This window comes from Salmo trutta, chromosome 19 (genome assembly GCF_901001165.1).
Source record: "Salmo trutta chromosome 19, fSalTru1.1, whole genome shotgun sequence".
Taxonomy (NCBI): domain Eukaryota; kingdom Metazoa; phylum Chordata; class Actinopteri; order Salmoniformes; family Salmonidae; genus Salmo; species Salmo trutta.
The window spans coordinates 47,316,046-47,336,430 of record NC_042975.1 but is presented as its reverse complement, the minus strand read 5'-3'; the positions used below and the strand labels follow the sequence as shown (position 1 = coordinate 47,336,430).

Below are 20,385 nucleotides of genomic sequence, written 5' to 3'. Positions count from 1 at the left end.
GCGCACACGTCCTGAGGGTGGGGGGTGTAATCGGGGTTTTCCTTTCTAGTTATTCCGTTTTTTTTTTTGAGGTTGCAAATCTGTGACGTCATACAGTAACAGTCAAAAGTTTGGACACACCTACTCATTGAAGGGTTTTTCTTTATTTTTACTATTTTCTACATTGTAGAATAATAGTGAAGACATCAAAACTATTAAATAAATCATATGGAATCATGTAGTAACTAAAAAAAGTGTTAAACAAATCAAAATATATTTTAGATTTTAGATTCTTCAAAGTAGCCACGCTTTGACTTGATGACACCTTTGCACACTCTTGGGCATTCTCTCAAACAGCTTCACCTGGAATGATTTTCCAACAATCTTGAAGGAGTTCCCACATATGCTCAGCACTTGGTTTTCCTTCACTCTGCGGTCCAACTCATCCCAAACCATCTCAATTTGGTTGAGGTTGGGTGATTGTGGAGGCCAGGTCAAATGATGCAGCACTCCATCACTCTCCTTCTTGGTCAAATAGCCCTTACACAGCCTGGAGGTGTGTTGGGTCATTGTCCTGTTGAAAAACAAATGATAGTCCCACTAAGCGCAAACCAGATGGGATGGCATAATGCTGTGGTACTACAGTGGTAGTACTCACATTGTTTCCTACTAGTGAGTACTACAGTGGTGGCGTAGGAGGAAGATTGGAACGCCGTCAACCAAGAGATCGTGAGTTCAAATCCCAAGTGAGGAAACTTTACTTTACAAATTAACATGCGTGCTTCTACACCTGCATTGCTTGCTGTTTTAGGCTGGGTTTCTGTACAGCACTTTGAGATATCAGCTGATGTAAGAAGGGCTATATAAATAAATTTGATTTGATTTGATGCACATTGTAATCATGTTTGTCAAATATGTAAGTTGAAAACATTTTATGTTAAAAGCACTGCGTGCGTCACTAGTTCCACATCCTTGTTGCGAATTGTGTTAGAGGTAGGTGAAGGAGTTGTCATAGGCGTCGTAAGGATAGGACCAAGGCGCAGCGGGTAAAATGCTCATCTTCTTTATTTGAAGTAACGTGAACACTTCAACAAAATAAACAAAACAGTTCCGTAAGGCAACACAGGCTATACAGGAAAACAACCACCCACAAAACACAAGTGAAAACAAATCCAACTAAATATGGCCTCCAATTAGAGACAACGACAACCAGCTGCCTCTAATTGGAGGTCATTGCCAAAAACCCAACATAGAAATAGAAAACTAGATATACACATAGAAAATAAACCAAAAACACCGAACCACACAAAACAAACACCCCCTGCCACGCCCTGACCAAACTACAATGACAAATAACCCCTTTTACTGGTCAGGACGTGACAGGAGTCAAGCACAGGAGAGCAGAAATGTCCAAGTAGCGTCTTTAATAGGCAAGTCCACAACACACAAAAGGTCAGGTACAATACCAAAACAAGAAACCGCCCACGACACAAGAGAACACAGTACTCACGGAAGGAGGAAAACAACGCTCCTAAACTATTACACACTCAGTATAAACGGGAATAAACCTGAGGCACAACCTCAACGAGCAACATAACACGTATAATCCCACACAAACCTAAGCAGGCAACAGGGGTAATTATACACACAGAAATGAAACCAAATGAACCCAGGTGTGAAACGACGCCGACCGCCAAGCACCGCCCGAACAGGGAGAGGAACCACCTTCGGTGGAAGTCGTGACAATCCTTTTTTTAGGGAAAATGCCCAAATAATCATTTCTAGTTGAAGGAACATATGAGACAAGCAAACACATAATTTTAAGTTGACAATGTTTTCTCAAACAATATTTTTTTTGTTCAGCTAACACTTGGACCCGAAAAGTTGAGTAAACAACAAAAACAACCTGTGGAATCAGTTACTTAATAATAATTAGTTGAAACAACAACTTTTTTTTCTTTTTTTTTACAGTGAAGGAGGTTGTTGATTACTGGAAGTCATTGGAGTACAACGTGCTGTACCTTTTCATGATTTTAATGACAAAGACCGCAATTGAAATGTAATACAATCATGTTTTTTGTAGCAAGTATTGTATATTATATCTAAAACAATATCATTTAATCTCACAAGAAACGCAATCGTTCATGTAAATTTAAAGGGGTGTTGTGTTGTTGGAAATGTGGAAGGTTTGGCTCATTCCCTGCCAGTACCTCTACCGGATGTAACCCTTCCTTTCTCTTCTTTGTAATATGTTTTTTTGTTTTTTTGTGAAGTATTGTGTCTTGTTATTTTCTACACTTTTCAGATATTGAATTGTTGAGGTCTTTCAGAAATGGTTAACATATTTTAAGAATTTAAAACGTCATTCAGTTTTCAGTATGAAACTTTCTACTGTTAGTAACCTCACTGCAGGGACAAGACACAATAATGACTACACCATCCTAATGTAGAAAGGTCACTGAAACAAATATTGCCTTTCCCCTAAAGCTGTGGTCTTGCTCGGTTTGTGTCAGGCTACAAGTGTTGGCTACTGGCTCCTGACATTAACCACACATGCCTTTCAAATATCATGGCCTTTGGGACTGGGTCAGAGCTGCTATTAATGGACCAGGACTCCATGATAGTACTGCAGTGACTCTTGAAAATTGCTGAGGAGGAGCAAGGCAGGCTGGGGGCTGTAGTGAAGAGATAAAAATAGTATACAGTTCTTCATCCCAGTGCAATAGAGAGAAATAACCAGAGGTGTCTGGCCACAGACTAGTAGAACAAATTCATAGATATTACTTTACATTTTATACCAGCTGAAAAACTCTTTGCATCTCCATGTCTCTTTTATATGCCTCCAAATAAATGTTGTTTAATTTGCAACAAGTACTGTATGCTTTACAGGACAATTCAATTCAGATGAATTTAGTTTCTAGACTGCAAGATGTGAAACAGGCCTGATCTACACATATTCCTATGGAATAATAGGGACTGAGTAGTAATTGGCTCTCTATTTTGAGTATGCCCCGCCTTCTTCTCAATAGTAATGATCACTCCTATAAATACGGGAACATGAGCCATCCATGTGTCTGCTTCTGTAGTAGTGTCTGAACTGGGTGGAAGTGTCCTTTTACTGTAACAAGGGAGCCGGTGTCAGAGCCGACACAAGAGTAACGTTATGTCAAAACCGTTGTCAGATCACGATAGAAAGAAGCAGATCTCCGTGAGAGGTCTTGCCGGTGTGGAAAATGTGGCAGAACTGAAGGTCGCTTTCAACAGGCATCTCCATTTTACGCTGGTCAAGGACAGAAATGTGGCATCCAAACGGGATTACTACTTTGCTCTCGCCAACACCGTGCGTGACCACTTGGTGGGCAGGTGGATCAGAACCCAGCAATACTACTATGAGAAAGATCCCAAAGTAAGTTCAACTATTGTAATGTTCGTATCACCTGTAGCCTACTAAAAACCCATAGAACAGAATAAAAAAGTGTAAAATAGAATACAAAGTAATAGTCAAGAAAACAATAGAAATGAAAATAACAAATGGAATAAAATGTAACATTTTTCCATTTGGTTTCACTAAAGAATGCAGAATTCAATGGGCAATATATGGGGCATACTGTAAGCAAGTAAATAACATATTCTAGTGGTCCTGGGTATCCCATACAGGTAAATAAAAAACATCATACATTTTAAATACATTTGTACATATATTGCAAAATGTATTTCAAATGCATCTGAAAACGCATTTGAAATGTATTAAATACACATTTTATGTATTATTTTGCAAATGTTTTATATTTCACATGTATCCTGAAAATACATCCCCAAAAATATATCTTACGTTGTATTTCAATTAAACGTAACATAAAATAAAGTAACAAACACTTTACTGCTTAATCTGTAAATATTTTATTTAAAACAACTCCGCAGGTGAAATGAGGTTGTTGATTGCCTCTAGTGGGATTGTTGAATCATTTTGATTTCTGAAGCGTTTATATACCCCACACTATTTTAGTCCTGAATATATTTAATAAACCTACTGTACCAGTGGCCAGACGTATGGGCAGGATAACAATGCCAATTTAGGACAAACGTAGTCTGATCTCCATGGCAATTTAATATGACACATATTATGCATAATGTATACTCTTGACTTAACACTGAGTGAAAATGACAGATTTGAAGCCTGATTTTAGGTTTTCCCTCATCAACCCCAGCAAAGTACTGCTGTCCACAGAAGGACCCTGTCCCTGGGTTAAGTCTCTTTGCCAAATCTTGCATTGCTGCGTGCAAGCGGTATCACCTTCTAATGTCACTGTAATGTTACGCCATGACATTTCCAATCCGCTAGCGCTCCTCGGCCAATCGGGAGTTGTAATTCTAGACCTCTCCGTGACCTTCTGTCTCCTCCTCTCCTGTGCACATACTATAGTGAATACAGGAGCCTATGTACTGTAGCTACAGTTGTAGGAGTAGCAGAGATACCAATTGACATCAACAAATGTAAAGTAACGGGGAAAAACTTTTGTTTCCATGTCTTCATTGATTCGTACTATCAGACGGAGCCTTCTGTCTAGTTATGAATCAGCTTCTTCCATATCTATCTTATTTATGCTAAATCCTTACAGACAGTGACACATAGTCAGTACAACAGGGTCAAAAGCCGTAAGAAATCTTGACACAAAAAAAAGAGATGTGTATCACAAATATCATGCATAATATTCCCTTTGTAAAATAGGTATTTGTGTGTGTTAATACCATGTTTATACCAACTAGGGTAATTACTCTACATCAGAAAGATGCTCCCTGTACAGCACTTGCCCTCTGACCTTCTATTTTATCACCTCATCCAAGGTCAGCTGGTGGTTATGGTGTACCTCGCTGAAAGGTCATAAGTTATTCCCTCAAAGAAAGGTCAAGATAGAAACCCATATGAGCAGGGAGGGCAAGAGGACACCTAATCTGAGTTAAAAAACAGGAGGCTGGATAGAGTCTAAATGTATGAGAACATAGAGAGCTCTTCTCCTTACATGCCAAAAACGACCTGTTATTGGAAAACAGAGACATTAACCCACTGGGCAAAAATGTAGGTGTGGCGGCTCGTTAGAATCTTTTGGGGCGTGGTTTTCTCCCATTTTTTTTTTGTGCACCCATGAGTGAGTGTCTTTCCAGTTTATGTAATCTGTTATACTGTCACATGCTATATGTCTAATGCCAGTGGTGGTGACTTGTGAAAGACTTGTGTCTATTGAGAACAATTCTCTCCTCAGGGAACCCCTGCTGTTCCAGAGCTAACACACCTGATTCTACTTTTTAATAGACAAAATAATAAAAACCTTTTGGAATTTCAACAATATAATATGACATGACTATTAAACCAGAATAAATAAAACCTGTATGTTTCTTCAAATAACCTTTGAGGTTGAGAAAGGTTCTCTATAAAGATTGTATAAAGAACCATAAAAAAAGGGTTCTATATAGTCCTCAAAAGGTTGTAACCATAGCGGAACCCTTTTTTGGTGCTATTATATATATATTTTTAATGGTTCTTTATAGAACCTTAGGAAAGGGTTCTTTACAGCACCACGCAGGTTCCATTTAGAACCTTATGAGCATGGTTCTTTATAATGGCACCAAAAAGGCCTCCGCTATATGTCAAAGAACCCTTATTTGGCGCTATATAGAACCATTGGTTTTTGGTGTGAACATGCAAAGATTTTTTCATACCTTGAAGTAGGAGCTCCTCTCCGAAGTTTAATAAAATAATAATAACAATAAACAGCACTTGTGCGGCCAGCGGCGCTATTTCTCCTCATGCGGATCCCAGCTTTAACCCAATGTATCCAAATGATGACCAATTTTGTGATAGATGGTCATATTTGTTTCGTACACATTTGCTCGATTTGCACACATTTATACAAGATGGCGCGTTTTGTAGCAAAAAATGTCGAGGGAAACAAGTGTTTCCAATGACTTCATCAACCAATTAGCAGGCAATGCCTACTCATAATAAGTTACAATCATGAGGTTCTGCCATTTTCACATATGTTGATGTTGGGGTGGTGCTGGAGATGATGAATTTTTGAAATGTCCTTTTAAGTCATTTATTACATTTGGTAAATTAGCTCTCTCACATACTTACACTTCTATATCAATTCCCTGATACAGTTAAGTTTTCAGATCTCTCTTTCACTATTCGTGGGTATCACACTCAGACTAACCTTTACAATAACCCCAGCTGAAGCTATTTTTACTTAAGCCAAAATGCCAGTGTTACGTAACACCAACAGCAATCTGTCTCCCGAAGCCCCTCTTCCCCCTCCCCTCCTCCCTGCCCTCTATCCTGTTCTCTCGCCTCTTGCCTGAGAGTGTCAGACCTCCCTGTCAAACAACCAAGAGAGAAAACGTGACATTTCAAAGGCTAAACTAAGGCTCAGGTATCAGATTTCCTCATGCTCCTTTCTAATGGCAGAACATAAAAAGTCTACAAGTATTCTAGGAATTTCCTTGACAGTTTGAATGGGTGCCCCTACAGTGAAATATTACTATGTCTGACTCATAAAACCTGTGTCAACAGTTGGATTCAGCAACAGACTGTGACTAATTGGGCATTACTTGTACGGCTAGCGATGCAGTACATCAATAAGACGGTCATACTCTTAATATGGTCTCTTCTCTGGTTGTTAGCTGTCCTATGGTATCCCCCTCATCTCTCTCCCCCCTTCCTCTCCTGTCCTCAGCGTGTGTACTACATCTCCCTGGAGTTCTACATGGGTCGCACCCTGCAGAACACCATGGTGAACCTGGCGTTGGAAAACGCCTGTGATGAGGCCATATACCAGGTGAGGGATGCTCACATCCATACGTCATGTCATGGGATTCTGGCCAACATAGCGAAATGGGATTTTCATTGCTGTAGCTAACCGTGGCAGTCAAACTGACTGCACCTTGTGTAACAAACAACTTCATTTTCAAATTTGTCAAAATGTCTAGCTGAAAGAAATACACTGAAGAAGAGTTTGTAGTGTGCCTAGACTAAAGACTGTAAGTTGTGGGTGGATGTTAAAGGTCCAATGCAGCCATTTTGATCTCAATATCAAATCATTTCTGGGTAACAATTAATTGCATTACAGTGATTGTTTTCAATTTCAATTTTTTTATTTTTCAAGCAATTTTGCTAGGACTGTCTGGGAGTGGTTTGAGAGGGCAGGGGAAAACTGAAAATGAGTGGTTATTGGCAGAGAGTTTTGGAACTCTCTTTCTTATTGGTTTATTCATGTATTTGCTGCCTGGTGCTGTCACCAGGCAGGCCAAAACTCCATCCAACCAAAACAGGCTGACATTTCAGGCGGCCTTTCCAAACAGCTCTTACACGAAGGGCATCATCTTTTTCACAACTACACAGTATTATTCCAACCTGATCATGTGGAAAGATACATAAAACACAGCAAAATCACATTTTTGACTGCACTTGGCCTTTAACCGCCAATTGTGCTCCAGTAAGAGAGTGACCAGGACAAGATTCCAAAGAACATTTAACCATATTATTGGCACCAATACGGCTCTGTTTAAACTGAATGTCATTGCCACAGAGCTGTGGTTTGAACTTGGCTTGACCTGAGCCCCTCTGTTCCGTAGCTGGGTCTGGACATGGAGGAGCTGGAGGACATGGAGGAGGACGCAGGCCTGGGAAATGGTGGTCTTGGACGTCTTGCCGGTAAGCTGCCTCGCTACTTCCTCTCACGGAGAGTGTGACATTCTTGTGCCTTAGACAGTTTAGATCACCAGAAGGATCTAAACATGATATAAATTGTATAACATGATCAGAAACATAAGTTCATTTGGCCAGTGTAACCCTAACATAAGCCTTTCCTCAGCCTGCTTCCTGGACTCTATGGCTTCTCTGGGTCTGGCTGCGTATGGCTACGGTATCCGCTATGAGTTTGGCATCTTTAACCAGAAGATCGTCAATGGATGGCAGGTAACGTACGCTCATATGTTTTTGGGGGGCTTTTCCCCATAATTTCCAGACCATAAGACAGAAGGAAGTACTGTGAAACAACTTGTTTTGCTGAAAGTGCCCGATAGACTGTTATATAACTAAATGATTGACAGGTTGAGGAGGCTGATGACTGGCTGCGTTACGGCAACCCCTGGGAGAAGGCCCGACCCGAGTACATGCGCCCCGTCAAGTTCTATGGCAGAACCGAGCACACCCCAGAAGGTGTGAAATGGGTTGACACTCAGGTGAATAAAGGACAGGGGTTGGGGGTGAGATTGAGGGTGCATTCATCAATGAATATGGATTCCGTTAGCAGGTGTCTCTAATCTCAGTCTCTTGTAATTGTGTTGACAGGTAGTGTTGGCTCTGCCATACGACACCCCTATCCCCGGGTACAGAAACAACATTGTCAACACCATGAGACTGTGGTCTGCAAAGGCCCCATGCGACTTCAACCTGAAAGACTGTAAGTGTCTTACAGAGGCCAAGGCACTAAGTATGCGTTGCTTGAATACATGTGTTCGCCTTGACTGGCTGCAATCCACCATTTCATGTGCTTAGTTTGTTAGATCTGCAAATTGCTAACATTACTCATGTAACTCATGTTACATAATTGGCTACTGGGAACCGTTGCCCTGAAGGTGTATTTTTCCTTGTCTCAACAGTCAACGTTGGTGGGTACATTCAGGCTGTGTTGGACAGAAACCTATGCGAGAACATTTCCCGTGTGCTGTACCCCAATGATAACGTAAGAATATATCAGAATTTCTCTCTAATATCCAGGTGCAGTGTCGGTTTTGATTATATACTGTATATAGATATTATAGATGCACTGTAGAATACATTGTAACAGGTCTGCTCTATACTCTGTATTTCTTCTCTTTAAAAAAAGGACTGGCATTGACTGGAATTTGAAATCTTATGTATTGTGATCACAGGAGGTTGGTGGCACCTTAATTGGGGAGGACGGGCTCGTGGTAATGACTGGAGCGGAATCAGTGGAATGGTATCAAATAGTCGCCATTCCATTTCACTCCATTCCAACCATTATTATGAGCCGTCCTCCCCTCAGCAGCCTCCACTGATTGTGATGCACTCAAGATGGCGACAGACAGATATACAGGTCAGTCTGGGCTCACCTCCATATGTCTTCCTTCCCAGTTCTTTGAGGGCAAGGAGCTGCGTCTGAAGCAGGAGTACTTTGTGGTGGCCGCCACCCTTCAGGACATCGTCCGTCGTTTCAAGGCCTCTAAGTTTGGCTCCAGAGAGATCGTCCGCACAGACTTCGCCCAGCTGCCCAACAAAGTGAGAACTCCCTAGTGGCGATTCAAACGTATACTTAATTGTCTCCATTTCACTTATGTCTTCATGTGACTGGCTCAAGTATGATTTTTGTTGATGTCTTGTTCTGATCTGGTGGTTTTGTATTCGTACTTGTGCATCTCTGTATTTATATTGGTAGTACTTTCTAAAGTTATAGTGTATCAGTATAGTTATACTGTGATTTATTTCCCCTTTAACAGAAATTGTGATTATAATAAAAAAGTATAATAATGTACTCAATGTCTATCACATCAAGGTTGCCATCCAGCTGAATGACACTCACCCTGCCATGGCCATTCCTGAGCTGATGAGGGTACTGGTTGATGAGGAGAAGCTGGATTGGGACAAGGTGAGTGGAGGAGATGAGTAGGTTCTGATGTGTCAAACGAGGTAGACTGAATTATTTTCATAGAGCTCGCCAGCTTGTGGTACTAAAAAAAACGGAAATTAGTTAACTCTGGTTCTTTAAGTCATCCCTATGTGGCAAATGAATGGGGAAAGAATACGGTTTTGGGATAAACGCAGAAAATAAGGTTTGAGGTTAACACAAGCTTATGAGAACTTATACTGTATGTTCTATGAGATATCAGTCATTTAGCTAGACCTTAATGAATTATGAAGTCACATAAATGCTTCAAAATTCATAAAAAGTGATGTTAGCTGATGAAGATGTCATAGAACAAAACATATCAGATCTCCTAAGCCTGTGTTTACCACAGACCTTATTTTCAGCATTTATCCAAACACCTCAAACTCAATTTATTTCCTCATAGGCTTTGGCCAAGAGCCATGGCAGAGTTAGTGTCTACAAAAAGACACTATTGCTATTTCTCTCTATTGCTCTGGACAGTAGTACATCCGGTATTACTGCCCACGCCATTTCATATGTAGTTGTACTTCAGTAATGATACCAGGAGGGGGCAACAAAAACCAGCATAGTAGAATGTGTTGGCTTGGGCCATCGAGACAGATGGAGAACTAGGGCCCAAAAGCCTGTTTTAGCATGGGCAGCGCCATTGAGGACTTTCATAATTTTGAAGTATTCAACTGGGTGGGACTTCCTATGGGTTAAAGAAGGATCACATAATTCCATCCGGGTCATCAGGAGGGATCAGCCAATGAATGATGCTCTTGAGCAAACATTCCATAACTGCAGGTGGCATTAAGTCGCCAACCTTGGCTTTATACCTGTTCAAACAACACATTCCAGGTGGCAGTACGCACCCTTTCAGTTTGTTTACCAACTCAGAAGTAGTAGAAGAAGACGCCATAATGGGACAGACACAAAAGAGGAGTCCTCTATCCTTCTCTTCTGCTTTGGCACACACTACAAATAAATATTTAGCACAAATGTAAAGCTAAGACTACTAAGACTAGCATTCATTTGTCCTACTTCTATCAAGAGAGGGTCACGAACCACCAGGTAAATACATGGTATTATCTTACCTCTGTCCTTGTGTGTTTCCAGGCCTGGGACGTGTGTGTCCGTACCTGTGCCTACACAAACCACACCGTGCTGCCTGAGGCCCTGGAGCGCTGGCCCATTGACCTGTTCCATCACCTGCTGCCCCGTCACCTGGAGATCATCTACGAGATCAACCGTCGCTTCCTGCAGGTACGTGCGGCAGGCGGCAGCAAGACTAACGGTGCCATATAGGAAGTGTTATAACATATCAGTGCTCCTTACGCTTTGTCTGACTGGAGCTATTGTACCATAACATGTTATTAGAGGCTAACTTTATTGAAATCCAACTGAATAAGAATGCAATACCTAAATCTTGGTCACACCGGTCCCTCCAGTACGTCGCCTCGAAGTTCCCTGGCGACAACGACCGTCTGCGCCGCATGTCCCTGATCGAGGAGGGAGGATGCAAGAAAGTCAACATGGCTCATATGTGTATCGTTGGATCCCACGCTGTCAACGGCGTGGCCCGCATCCACTCGGAGATCCTCGTCGCCACTCTGTACGTGTCCTACACAAACACATCACATTCAGGCTGCATTACATTTTACACATTTGGCAGATGCTCTTATCCAGAGCGACTTACAGTTAGCGCCTCCAGCTTAAGGTAGTTAAGAGAGACAACCACCTATCACAGTCATGTGCCATTTTTTCCCCTCAATAAGTAGCTAACTACACATTTAAATCATAATATTTAAAAGTAACAGACGCATCAGGTGTCAGTTGATGGATTAGCCATTTGATGCGTGTACATTTTCAAAGGATTAGTTTGAAGAGCTGAAGCAAACTAATTTGATATATTTTGGGCTACTGCGTGTTCTGTGTGCAGGTTCAAGGACTTTTATGAGTTGGACCCACACAAGTTCCAGAACAAGACCAATGGCATCACCCCCCGTCGCTGGCTGGTTATGTGCAACCCCGGCTTGGCTGAGGTCATCGCAGAGGTAGGGGAACTGTTGCAAAAACACTTCGAAAGTAGTACGAGTTTTGCATCGGATGTAGCCATACATTTGAAATCATTTTGACCGTATGTTTATAATATCAGTGTTGCGAAATAGATGTTTATGTTCATGATGAGAGCGCCAGTATCCTGATACTTGCACGCTAACCTCTCTCATGTCATCTCTTTTGTCAGAGAATTGGAGAGGAGTTTGTCCGTGACCTTGACCAGCTGAAGAAACTGTTGAAGTTCATTGATGATGATGCTTTCATCCGTGACATCGCCAAAGTCAAGCAGGTGAGTCTCACGAAGTCACCAACACGTTGTTTACCAAGATACTGTAGTACGTCACAGAAAGCTGGTGAGGGAAGGACGGCTCATAATAATGGCTGGAATGGAGTGAATGGAATGATATCAAACACATAGAAACCATGTATTTGATGTGTTTGCTATCATTCCATTAATTCCGTTCCAGCCATTACTATGAGCCTGTCCTTCCCAGTTAAAGTGCCATCAGCCACCTGTGGGTAGTACTGTAAGTCATTTGACAAGTTCTGTGCTAACTTCAAGCCCCCATCATATCCTCCCTAATGTAGGAGAACAAGCTGAAGTTCGCTGTGCACCTGGAAGAACACTACAAAGTAAAGATCAACCCCCAGTCCATGTTTGACTTCCAAGTCAAAAGAATCCACGAGTACAAGAGACAGCTGCTCAACTGTCTGCACATGATCACCTACTACAACCGTTAGTGCTACCTTGGCTCTCTCTCTCTCTCTCTCTCTCTCGCTGTCTCTGTGCTTCTACCTCTCTCTATTCACACTATTCACCCCTCTGTCTCCTTCTCAGGTATCAAGAAGGAGCCAAACAAGCACTGGACCCCAAGAACCATCATGGTCGGAGGAAAGGTATGTTTGGTGCCCCTCTGCCTTCACAGTAACAGCATGTAGTTACAGGAAGTAAACATAGAACAATAACTTACATCCACAACTCATTATGCAACACCCTCTCCCCCATCTCCCAGGCTGCCCCAGGCTACCACACAGCCAAGATGATCATCCGTCTCATCACCGCTATCGGTGAGGTTGTCAACCACGACCCCGTGATCGGCGACCGCCTCAAAGTCATCTTCTTGGAGAACTACAGAGTCACCCTGGCTGAGAAAGGTGACCGACTAACCCATAACCCCATGGGTCTCTGTTGTTGTAACGTCTGACTAGAAGTAACGTCTGGTATAATGTGTAGTTTACCCTCGTCCTCAATCTACAATGCTCTCCTCTTGTACTGTATCCCTCCCTCCCTCCATCCATCTTTCCTTTTCTCTCTTCCTGTTTTTGCCCACGCTTATCATTTCCCTCACACTCCTTGTCCCCTCCCAGCCATCCCCTCTGCTGACCTGTCTGAGCAGATCTCTACAGCTGGCACTGAGGCCTCTGGCACTGGCAACATGAAGTTCATGCTGAACGGCGCTCTGACCATCGGCACCATGGATGGAGCCAACGTGGAGATGGCCGAGGAGGCCGGAGAGAAGAACCTCTTCATCTTCGGCATGAGAGTGGAGGAAGTGGACGCAATGGACGCTGGCAAAGGGTGAGCAGGAAGAGATGGACATGGGGACAGGAAGGGAGAATAGACAGGGGGTTAGGGTAGGGAGAGGGAGGTAAAGAGAAACTGATCCACGGGAATGGGAGTGCTGTGGAGGAGGGGGATACAGTGAGGGGACAGGCTCTGCCAGAGTCCGATTCCCAAGTGGCAAGGTGTAGATAATGTTTGGCCAGGTCTCCCTTGTATAAGAAATATCAATCTCAACATACTGTATGTTTTTCTGCTTAAGATAATAGAGACAAAAACAACCTGGAGCGCGCGTCAATCAGAACAGCGTGCTTTAAACACTGGCCTTTGTCTTGCACAGATACCACGCCTCTGAGTACTACAACCGTATTCCCGAGCTGAAACAGGCCATGGACCAGATCTCTGGTGGCTTCTTCAGCCATAAGCAGCCAGACCTCTTCAAGGAACTTGTGGACCTGCTGATGCACCACGACAGGTAATCACACACAGACACACACACGCGCGCGCGCACAAGTATTTTCCTTCAACGTATTCTTATCTAACGTTTTATTCACAGGTTCAAGGTGTTTGCTGACTACGAAGCCTACATCAAAAGTCAGGATAAGGTCAACGAACTGTACAAGGTCAGTGCTATGCCTAAACAACATAGGTCGCCTGGTTCAGGTATCCGTCCATACCTCATCAAATATTGATCTCCTCATTATCTTTCCTTCCATCCTGTCTGTCCCTCTCTCTAAAAACAGAAACCCAAGGAATGGACCAAGATGGTGATCCATAACATTGCAGGCTGTGGTAAATTCTCCAGCGACCGCACCATTTCCCAGTACGCCCGGGAGATCTGGGGCATGGAGCCCAGCCTGGAGAAGATCCCTGCCCCCGATGAGCAACTCAAATAAGCTGTGCGTCCACTCCATATAGTTCCCTTCTTCACCACTTACCCCACCACCCCACAATAAGCACCATTATTGGGAAATGGCAAATCATTTCTTAAAGCACTTCCCACTGGGCGCACGTTGGTAGAATCAACGTTGTTTCTACGCCATTTCAATGTTGTTTCCACGTCATTTCAATGAAATGATGTAGCACCAACGTGGAATAGACGTTGAATGGACGTCTGTGCCCAGTGGGTTGAATGACTTTAGTGATTGATGCCTGTTTTACTAGTCTGTCTCGTACATAGAGTTCTGTCTGTTCCGGCTGTTCACATGGCTCACACCATCATTGTTCTAACCCCGTATCATGACACGCATTGAGCCCACAATAGCCGTAAAGGATAAATGAAGCAACGCCTTCTGTTCTGTGACAACAGAGACATGAATTTACCGGTATTCACGGTTCGGTCACTAATCAGACCATGCAGGTATTACAGTCTAAACTGCTGTTGTTATGGAGAGGGCATAAGAGCTGTGTGGTGGCTTTTGTGTTTGGTTATGTGGACTTGGATCCGTTTCTGAAAGAGTTAGTGTTTTTTTCTGTAGTTTGAGCTATATGTATTTATCTTAGCTTGAATGCCGTCAATATTGTACATGCATTCTCATAGCATAGGCTCTAGTCAATGATGAGAACCATCCTTCTTAGGGAACTGCCATGATTGTGACATGTTTGCCCCTCCTACATCCGCCCACCTCGTCAACCTGATATGTATGGTGCCTAAAGGACAACCTCCGTGCAAACTCTCTTCGGGGACATAGGCCTGCATTAATATGTTGATCCGTTTCCCGTCTTTTTACTCAATCAGATATTAAACCAATGTTAAGCAGCTGTATATTTGTCAACCCGTGTATGTGTTTTGTTTTGACCTAAAGAAACTGACGTATGCGTACAGTCCATTTGAAGACCTCTGAGGGTCAGCCTGGTTCCCAGCTGCTCCACAGACGGAGGAAGTGTCAGTGATTTGTTGTTGAGAAACCCACACAATGGCCTTCCCAGACGTCTTTTTGTTCCACCGTATGGTAATCAATGATGCCAACAGTGGCCATGAAAGCCACATCTCCCAATAGTAGACTTTTGGCTTTTGTTCATCACACACAAAGATTCCACTGTCAGCATGTGTACTCGAGATATGTTTGTATCTAAGAATTGAAGACCACAAGCTCAAAGGATGAAACAAGTATAGTGGCTTTGTATAAAGTATAATCTACTTTGGAAGGGACTCTGCTTGGTCATACTGACATGGTCCACATTGTCAGTCTGTGTGTTGATAAGTAACCCCATAAACAGAGGTGCAACACATTGCAAATGGAAACCATGTCCCTTCCAAATGATTTGCTGCCCTTAATGTATTTATAAAGGCAAGCTTTTTATAAACATGCACACATACAGTACCAGTCAAAAGTTTGGACACACCTACTTATTCAAGGGTTTTTCTTTATTTTGTACTATTTTATACATTGTAGAATAATATTGAAGACACAAAACTTCGAAATAACACATATGGAATCATGTAGTAACCAAAAAAGTGTTAACCTCTCTAGGGAAGGCGGGACGAAATCGTCCCACCTACGTAACAGCCAGTGGAATCCTGTGGCGCGTTATTCAAATACCTTAGAAATGCTATTACTTCAATTTCTCAAACATATGACTATTTTACACCATTTTAAAGACAAGACTCTCGTTAATCTAACCACACTGTCCGATTTCAAAAAGGCTTTACAACGAAAGCAAAACATTAGATTATGTCAGCAGAGAACCCAGCCAGAAATAATCAGACACCCATTTTTCAAGCTAGCATATAATGTCACATAAACCCAAAACACAGCTAAATGCAGCACTAACCTTTGATGATCTTCGAAGTAGCCACCCTTTGCCTTTATGACAGCTTTGCACACTCGTGGCTACTTTGAAGAATCTCCAATATTTTTTGATTTGTATAACACTTTTTTGGTTACTTCATGATTACATATGGAGGAACATACAAGATGAACTGGCACATAGAGACAGGAAACACAGGAATATATACACCAAGGATAATAAGCGACACTTGGAGGTGGTGGAGACAATCATAAGACAGGTGAAACAGATCAGGGTGTGACACAACGTCAACAGTGAAGAGGCGATTCCGGGATGCTGGTCTTCTAGGCAGAGTTGCAAAGAAAAAGCCATATCTTATCAGACTGGCCAATAAAAAAAAAGATTAAGATGGGAAATAGAACACAGACTCTGGACAGAGGAACTCTGCCTAGAAGGTCAACATCCCGGAGTCACCTCTTCCCTGTTGATGTTGAGACTGGTGTTTTGCGGGCACTATTTAATGAAACTGACCCTCGACCCCCGTGATCTGCGTGAAGAGAAGGCGCTTAAAGAGAGGCCGGAAAGCGGACTGCCTTCTGAGAATTCGAAGGCGATCAAATAAACCCCCACTTCCCTCATTTCTGCAAGCAAAGGTGCAATCTTTGGACAATAAAATCAACGAGTTACGGGGAAGATTAAACTACCAATGGGACATTTAAAAACGGTAACATCTTATGCATCACGGAGTCGTGCCTGAACGACGACAACATCAACATACAGCTCGCTGGTTATACAATGTACCAGCAGGATAGGACAGTGGCGTCGGGTAAGACAAGGACCGGCGGACTATGTATTTTTGTAAAAAACAGCTGGTGCACTATATCTAAGGAAGTCTCGAGCCATTGCTCGTCTGAGGTTTTAGGTTATAATGATTAGCTGTTGACCACACTACCTACCGAGAGAGTTCTCATATGTATTCTTCATAGCTGTTTTACAAACCACCTCAGTCAGAGGTTGGCACTAAGGCAGCATTGAATGACCCGTATTCCACCATAAGCAAACAAGAAAACACTCACCCAGAAGCGGCGCTCCTAGTAGCCGGGGACTTTACTGCAGGGGAAATTAAATCAGTTTTACCAAATTTCTATCAGCATGTTAAATGTGCTACCAGAGGAAACAAACACTGGACCACCTATACTCCACACACAGACACATACAAAGCTCTCCCTCGCCCTCCATTTGGGAAATCTGACCATAATTCCATCCTCCTGATTCCTGCTTACAAGCAAAAATTAAAGCAGGAAGCACCAATGACTAGATGAATAAAAAAGTGGTCAGATGAAGCAGATGCTAAACTACAGGACTGTTTTGCATGCAGACTGGAATATGTTCCAGGATTCCTCCAATGGCATTGAGGAGTACACCACATCAGTCACTGGCTTCATCAATAAGTGTATCGATGACGTCGTCCCCATAGTGACCATACGTACATACCCCAACCAGAAGCCATGGAAGGCTAGAGCTTCCGCTTTCAAGGAGCGGATTACCAGGACATGTGCTGTGAGCATGCGCTGACCAACTAGCAAGTGTCTTCACTGACATTTTCAACCTCTCCCCCTCCGAGTCTGTAATACCAACATGTTTTAAGCAGACCACCATAGTGCCTGTGCCCAAGAACACTAAGGTAACCTGCCTAAATGACTACCAACCTGTAGCACTCACATCTGTAGCCATAAAGTGCTCTGAAAGGCTGGTCATGGCTCACATCAACACCATCATCCCAGAAACCCTAAACCCACTCCAATTTGCATAACGCCCCAAGAGATCCATAGATGATGCAGTCTCTATTGCATTCCACACTGCCCTTTCCAGCCTGGACAGAAGGAACACCTATGTGAGAATACTATTCATTGACTACAGCTCAGCATTCAACACCATAGTGCCCTCAAAGCTCATCAATAAGTTAAGGACCCTGGGACTAAACACCTTCCTCTGCAACTGGGTCCTGGACTTCCTGACGCCCCCCCCCCCCCCTCCCCCAGGTGGTAAGGGTAGGTAACAACACATCCGCCACGCTGATCCTCAACACAGGGGCCCCTCAGGGGGGGGCGTGCTGGGTGCTCAGACCCCTGCTGTACTCCCTGTTCACTCATGACTGCACAGCCAGGCACGACTCCAACACCATCATTCAATTTGCTGATGACACAACAGTGGTAGGCCTGATCACCGACAACAACGAGACAGCCTATAGGGAGGAGGTCAGAGTCCTGGCAGTGTGGTGCCAGGACAACAACCTCTCCCTCAATGTGATCAAGACAAAGGAGATGATTGTGGACTACAGGAAAAAGAGGACCCAGCACACCCCCATTCTCATCGATGGGGCTGCAGTTTAGCAGGTTGAGAGCTTCAAGTTCCTTGGTGTCCACATCACCAACAAACTAACATGGTCCAAGCACAGCAAGACAGTCATGAAGTGGGCATGAGAAAACCTATTCCCCCTCAGGAGATTGAAAAGATTTGGCATGGATCCTCAGATCCTCAAAAGGTTCTACAGCTGCACCATCGAGAGCATCCTGACTGGTTGCATCACTGCCTGGTATGGCAACTGCTCGGCTTTCGACCGCAGGGCACTACAGAGGGTAGTGCGAACGGCCCAGTACATCACTGGGGCCAAGCTTCCTGCCATCCAGGACCTCTATACCAGGCGGTGTCAGAGGAAGGCCAAACAATTGTTAAAGACTCCAGCCACCCTAGTCATAGACTGTTCTCTCTGCCTCCGCATGGCAAGCGGTACCGGAGCGCCAAGTCTAGGTCCAAGTGGCTTCTAAACAGCTTCTACCCCCAAGCCATAAGACTCCTGAACATCTAGTCAAATGGCTACCCAGACTATTTGTGAATTACTTTATGCATACAGCTATAATGTTTTATATACTGTCTATTTTTTCCTGTTATCTAAAAATACATTTAAAGTATATTTCTTTTTTAAATGGTCTAGGGGGGAGAATATTTTGAAGATAAATACACAACGCAGAGGATGAGAGGTTAATAGAGTACTAAAGGTCAAGAGGACTAAAAGTCAATAGAGTACTAACGATCAACGGAAATAGCGTTTTTTCTGTAGTAGGGGATTAACGATCAACAGGTCAGGAATGTGTCTATATATTGAGCCTGAAATAGGATACTGGTTATTTGGCCATTGGCTCAGTTTTATTGCAAGGAATTCTAATAGGTCAACCACAAGCTAGGGCTGGGTTTTAAAACGACATACCTGTCCCTTTGTTCTGAGGAGAGAATCACTGAGGACAGGGGAGAATGAACATCTACCTCCCCACATGATTTGTCCTCTTCGAATAAACCTATTTTCCTCCTCCTGATTTGCTTTGGGGTCTGTGTTATTGAAGAGTAACATCAACTGCTAACAGTGGGGAACTAACGACAAAGGGTTAGCTAAAAATTCTACAGTTGTCCCGAACATGCTAGACTGTCACGGATTACGCCTCCCATCCTCCCCGACTAACTTCCCTACAAATTTTAAAGGTAAGAATTGCACTGTACTGTTTTACAGCTGTTGTATCATGTGCACGTGGTGAATAAACTTAAATTGAAACTTTTGTTTGGTCTACTTAGTAGTTACTTGAGACAGTATTCCCCAAGCTCAGTCGTCGTCGTCGTCGTCCCCCCCTCGGTGCACGTTTTGTTTTTTGCCATAGCACTACACGGCTGATTCGCATAACCAACTCATCATCAAGCTTATATTATTTGAAATCAGCTGTGTAGTGCTAAGGCAAAAACCAAAACATGCAGCCAGGATAGACCAGAGCCTGTATTTTCCAATGGGAGCAAATTAATCATAGTGGGCAGAGCACGAACTAGTAAGATCCTATTGGAGCGTTCTAGCACGTATATGCATAATTTCCATCAGGGAACGCCTGCCATGAGTGCGAGTGTGCAATAACTCAATTCGCGCATGCACTCCTTCTAAACAACACCATTTTAAGAATCTTTGGCAAAGGGTAAAGTCTACAAAACGCAGCCCACTCTGTTTCTTACAGATTTTAGTTTAGGAAACAGAAAACTGTATGGAGATCAAATGTTTCATCGATGAGAAAATTAGCAGAATCGGCCAAAACCCTTCTTTCTCGCTCAAAATCCTTCTCGCTCCATCTTCTTCCGCAGCCCGCCACTGGCACTGTGCTTCCTCTCATCACCATATTTTGGCAGTGAGTGGAAACGCCAACCGGATGCTTCACGTTTATACATCCGGTGAAATATCTGTCTCATTCTTCTATCTGAGACATGGCGATGCGCACGCGTCAGTCATTTTGTGTGACAACTACAACTCCCACATTGCCGTTGGGATATCCCAGAACCGACCGGCGGATCTCCTCC

General features: G+C 43.2%; 1 protein-coding gene across 1 annotated transcript; it reads left to right on the top strand.

Moving 5' to 3' along the window:
* Nucleotides 1–3,033: 3,033 nt before the first annotated feature.
* LOC115154826 (glycogen phosphorylase, muscle form) lies at nucleotides 3,034–15,041 on the top strand. The gene is made up of 20 exons (XM_029701454.1): nucleotides 3,034–3,385; nucleotides 6,711–6,812; nucleotides 7,609–7,687; nucleotides 7,848–7,951; nucleotides 8,086–8,217; nucleotides 8,327–8,438; nucleotides 8,638–8,720; nucleotides 9,134–9,277; nucleotides 9,552–9,644; nucleotides 10,764–10,910; nucleotides 11,096–11,259; nucleotides 11,587–11,701; nucleotides 11,893–11,994; nucleotides 12,294–12,441; nucleotides 12,544–12,602; nucleotides 12,719–12,860; nucleotides 13,074–13,284; nucleotides 13,607–13,741; nucleotides 13,823–13,889; nucleotides 14,010–15,041. The coding sequence occupies exons 1-20, from the start codon at nucleotides 3,143–3,145 to the stop codon at nucleotides 14,160–14,162; spliced, it is 2,535 nt and encodes an 844-aa protein (XP_029557314.1). The 5' UTR covers nucleotides 3,034–3,142; the 3' UTR covers nucleotides 14,163–15,041.
* The last annotated feature ends 5,344 nt before the right edge of the window (nucleotides 15,042–20,385 follow it).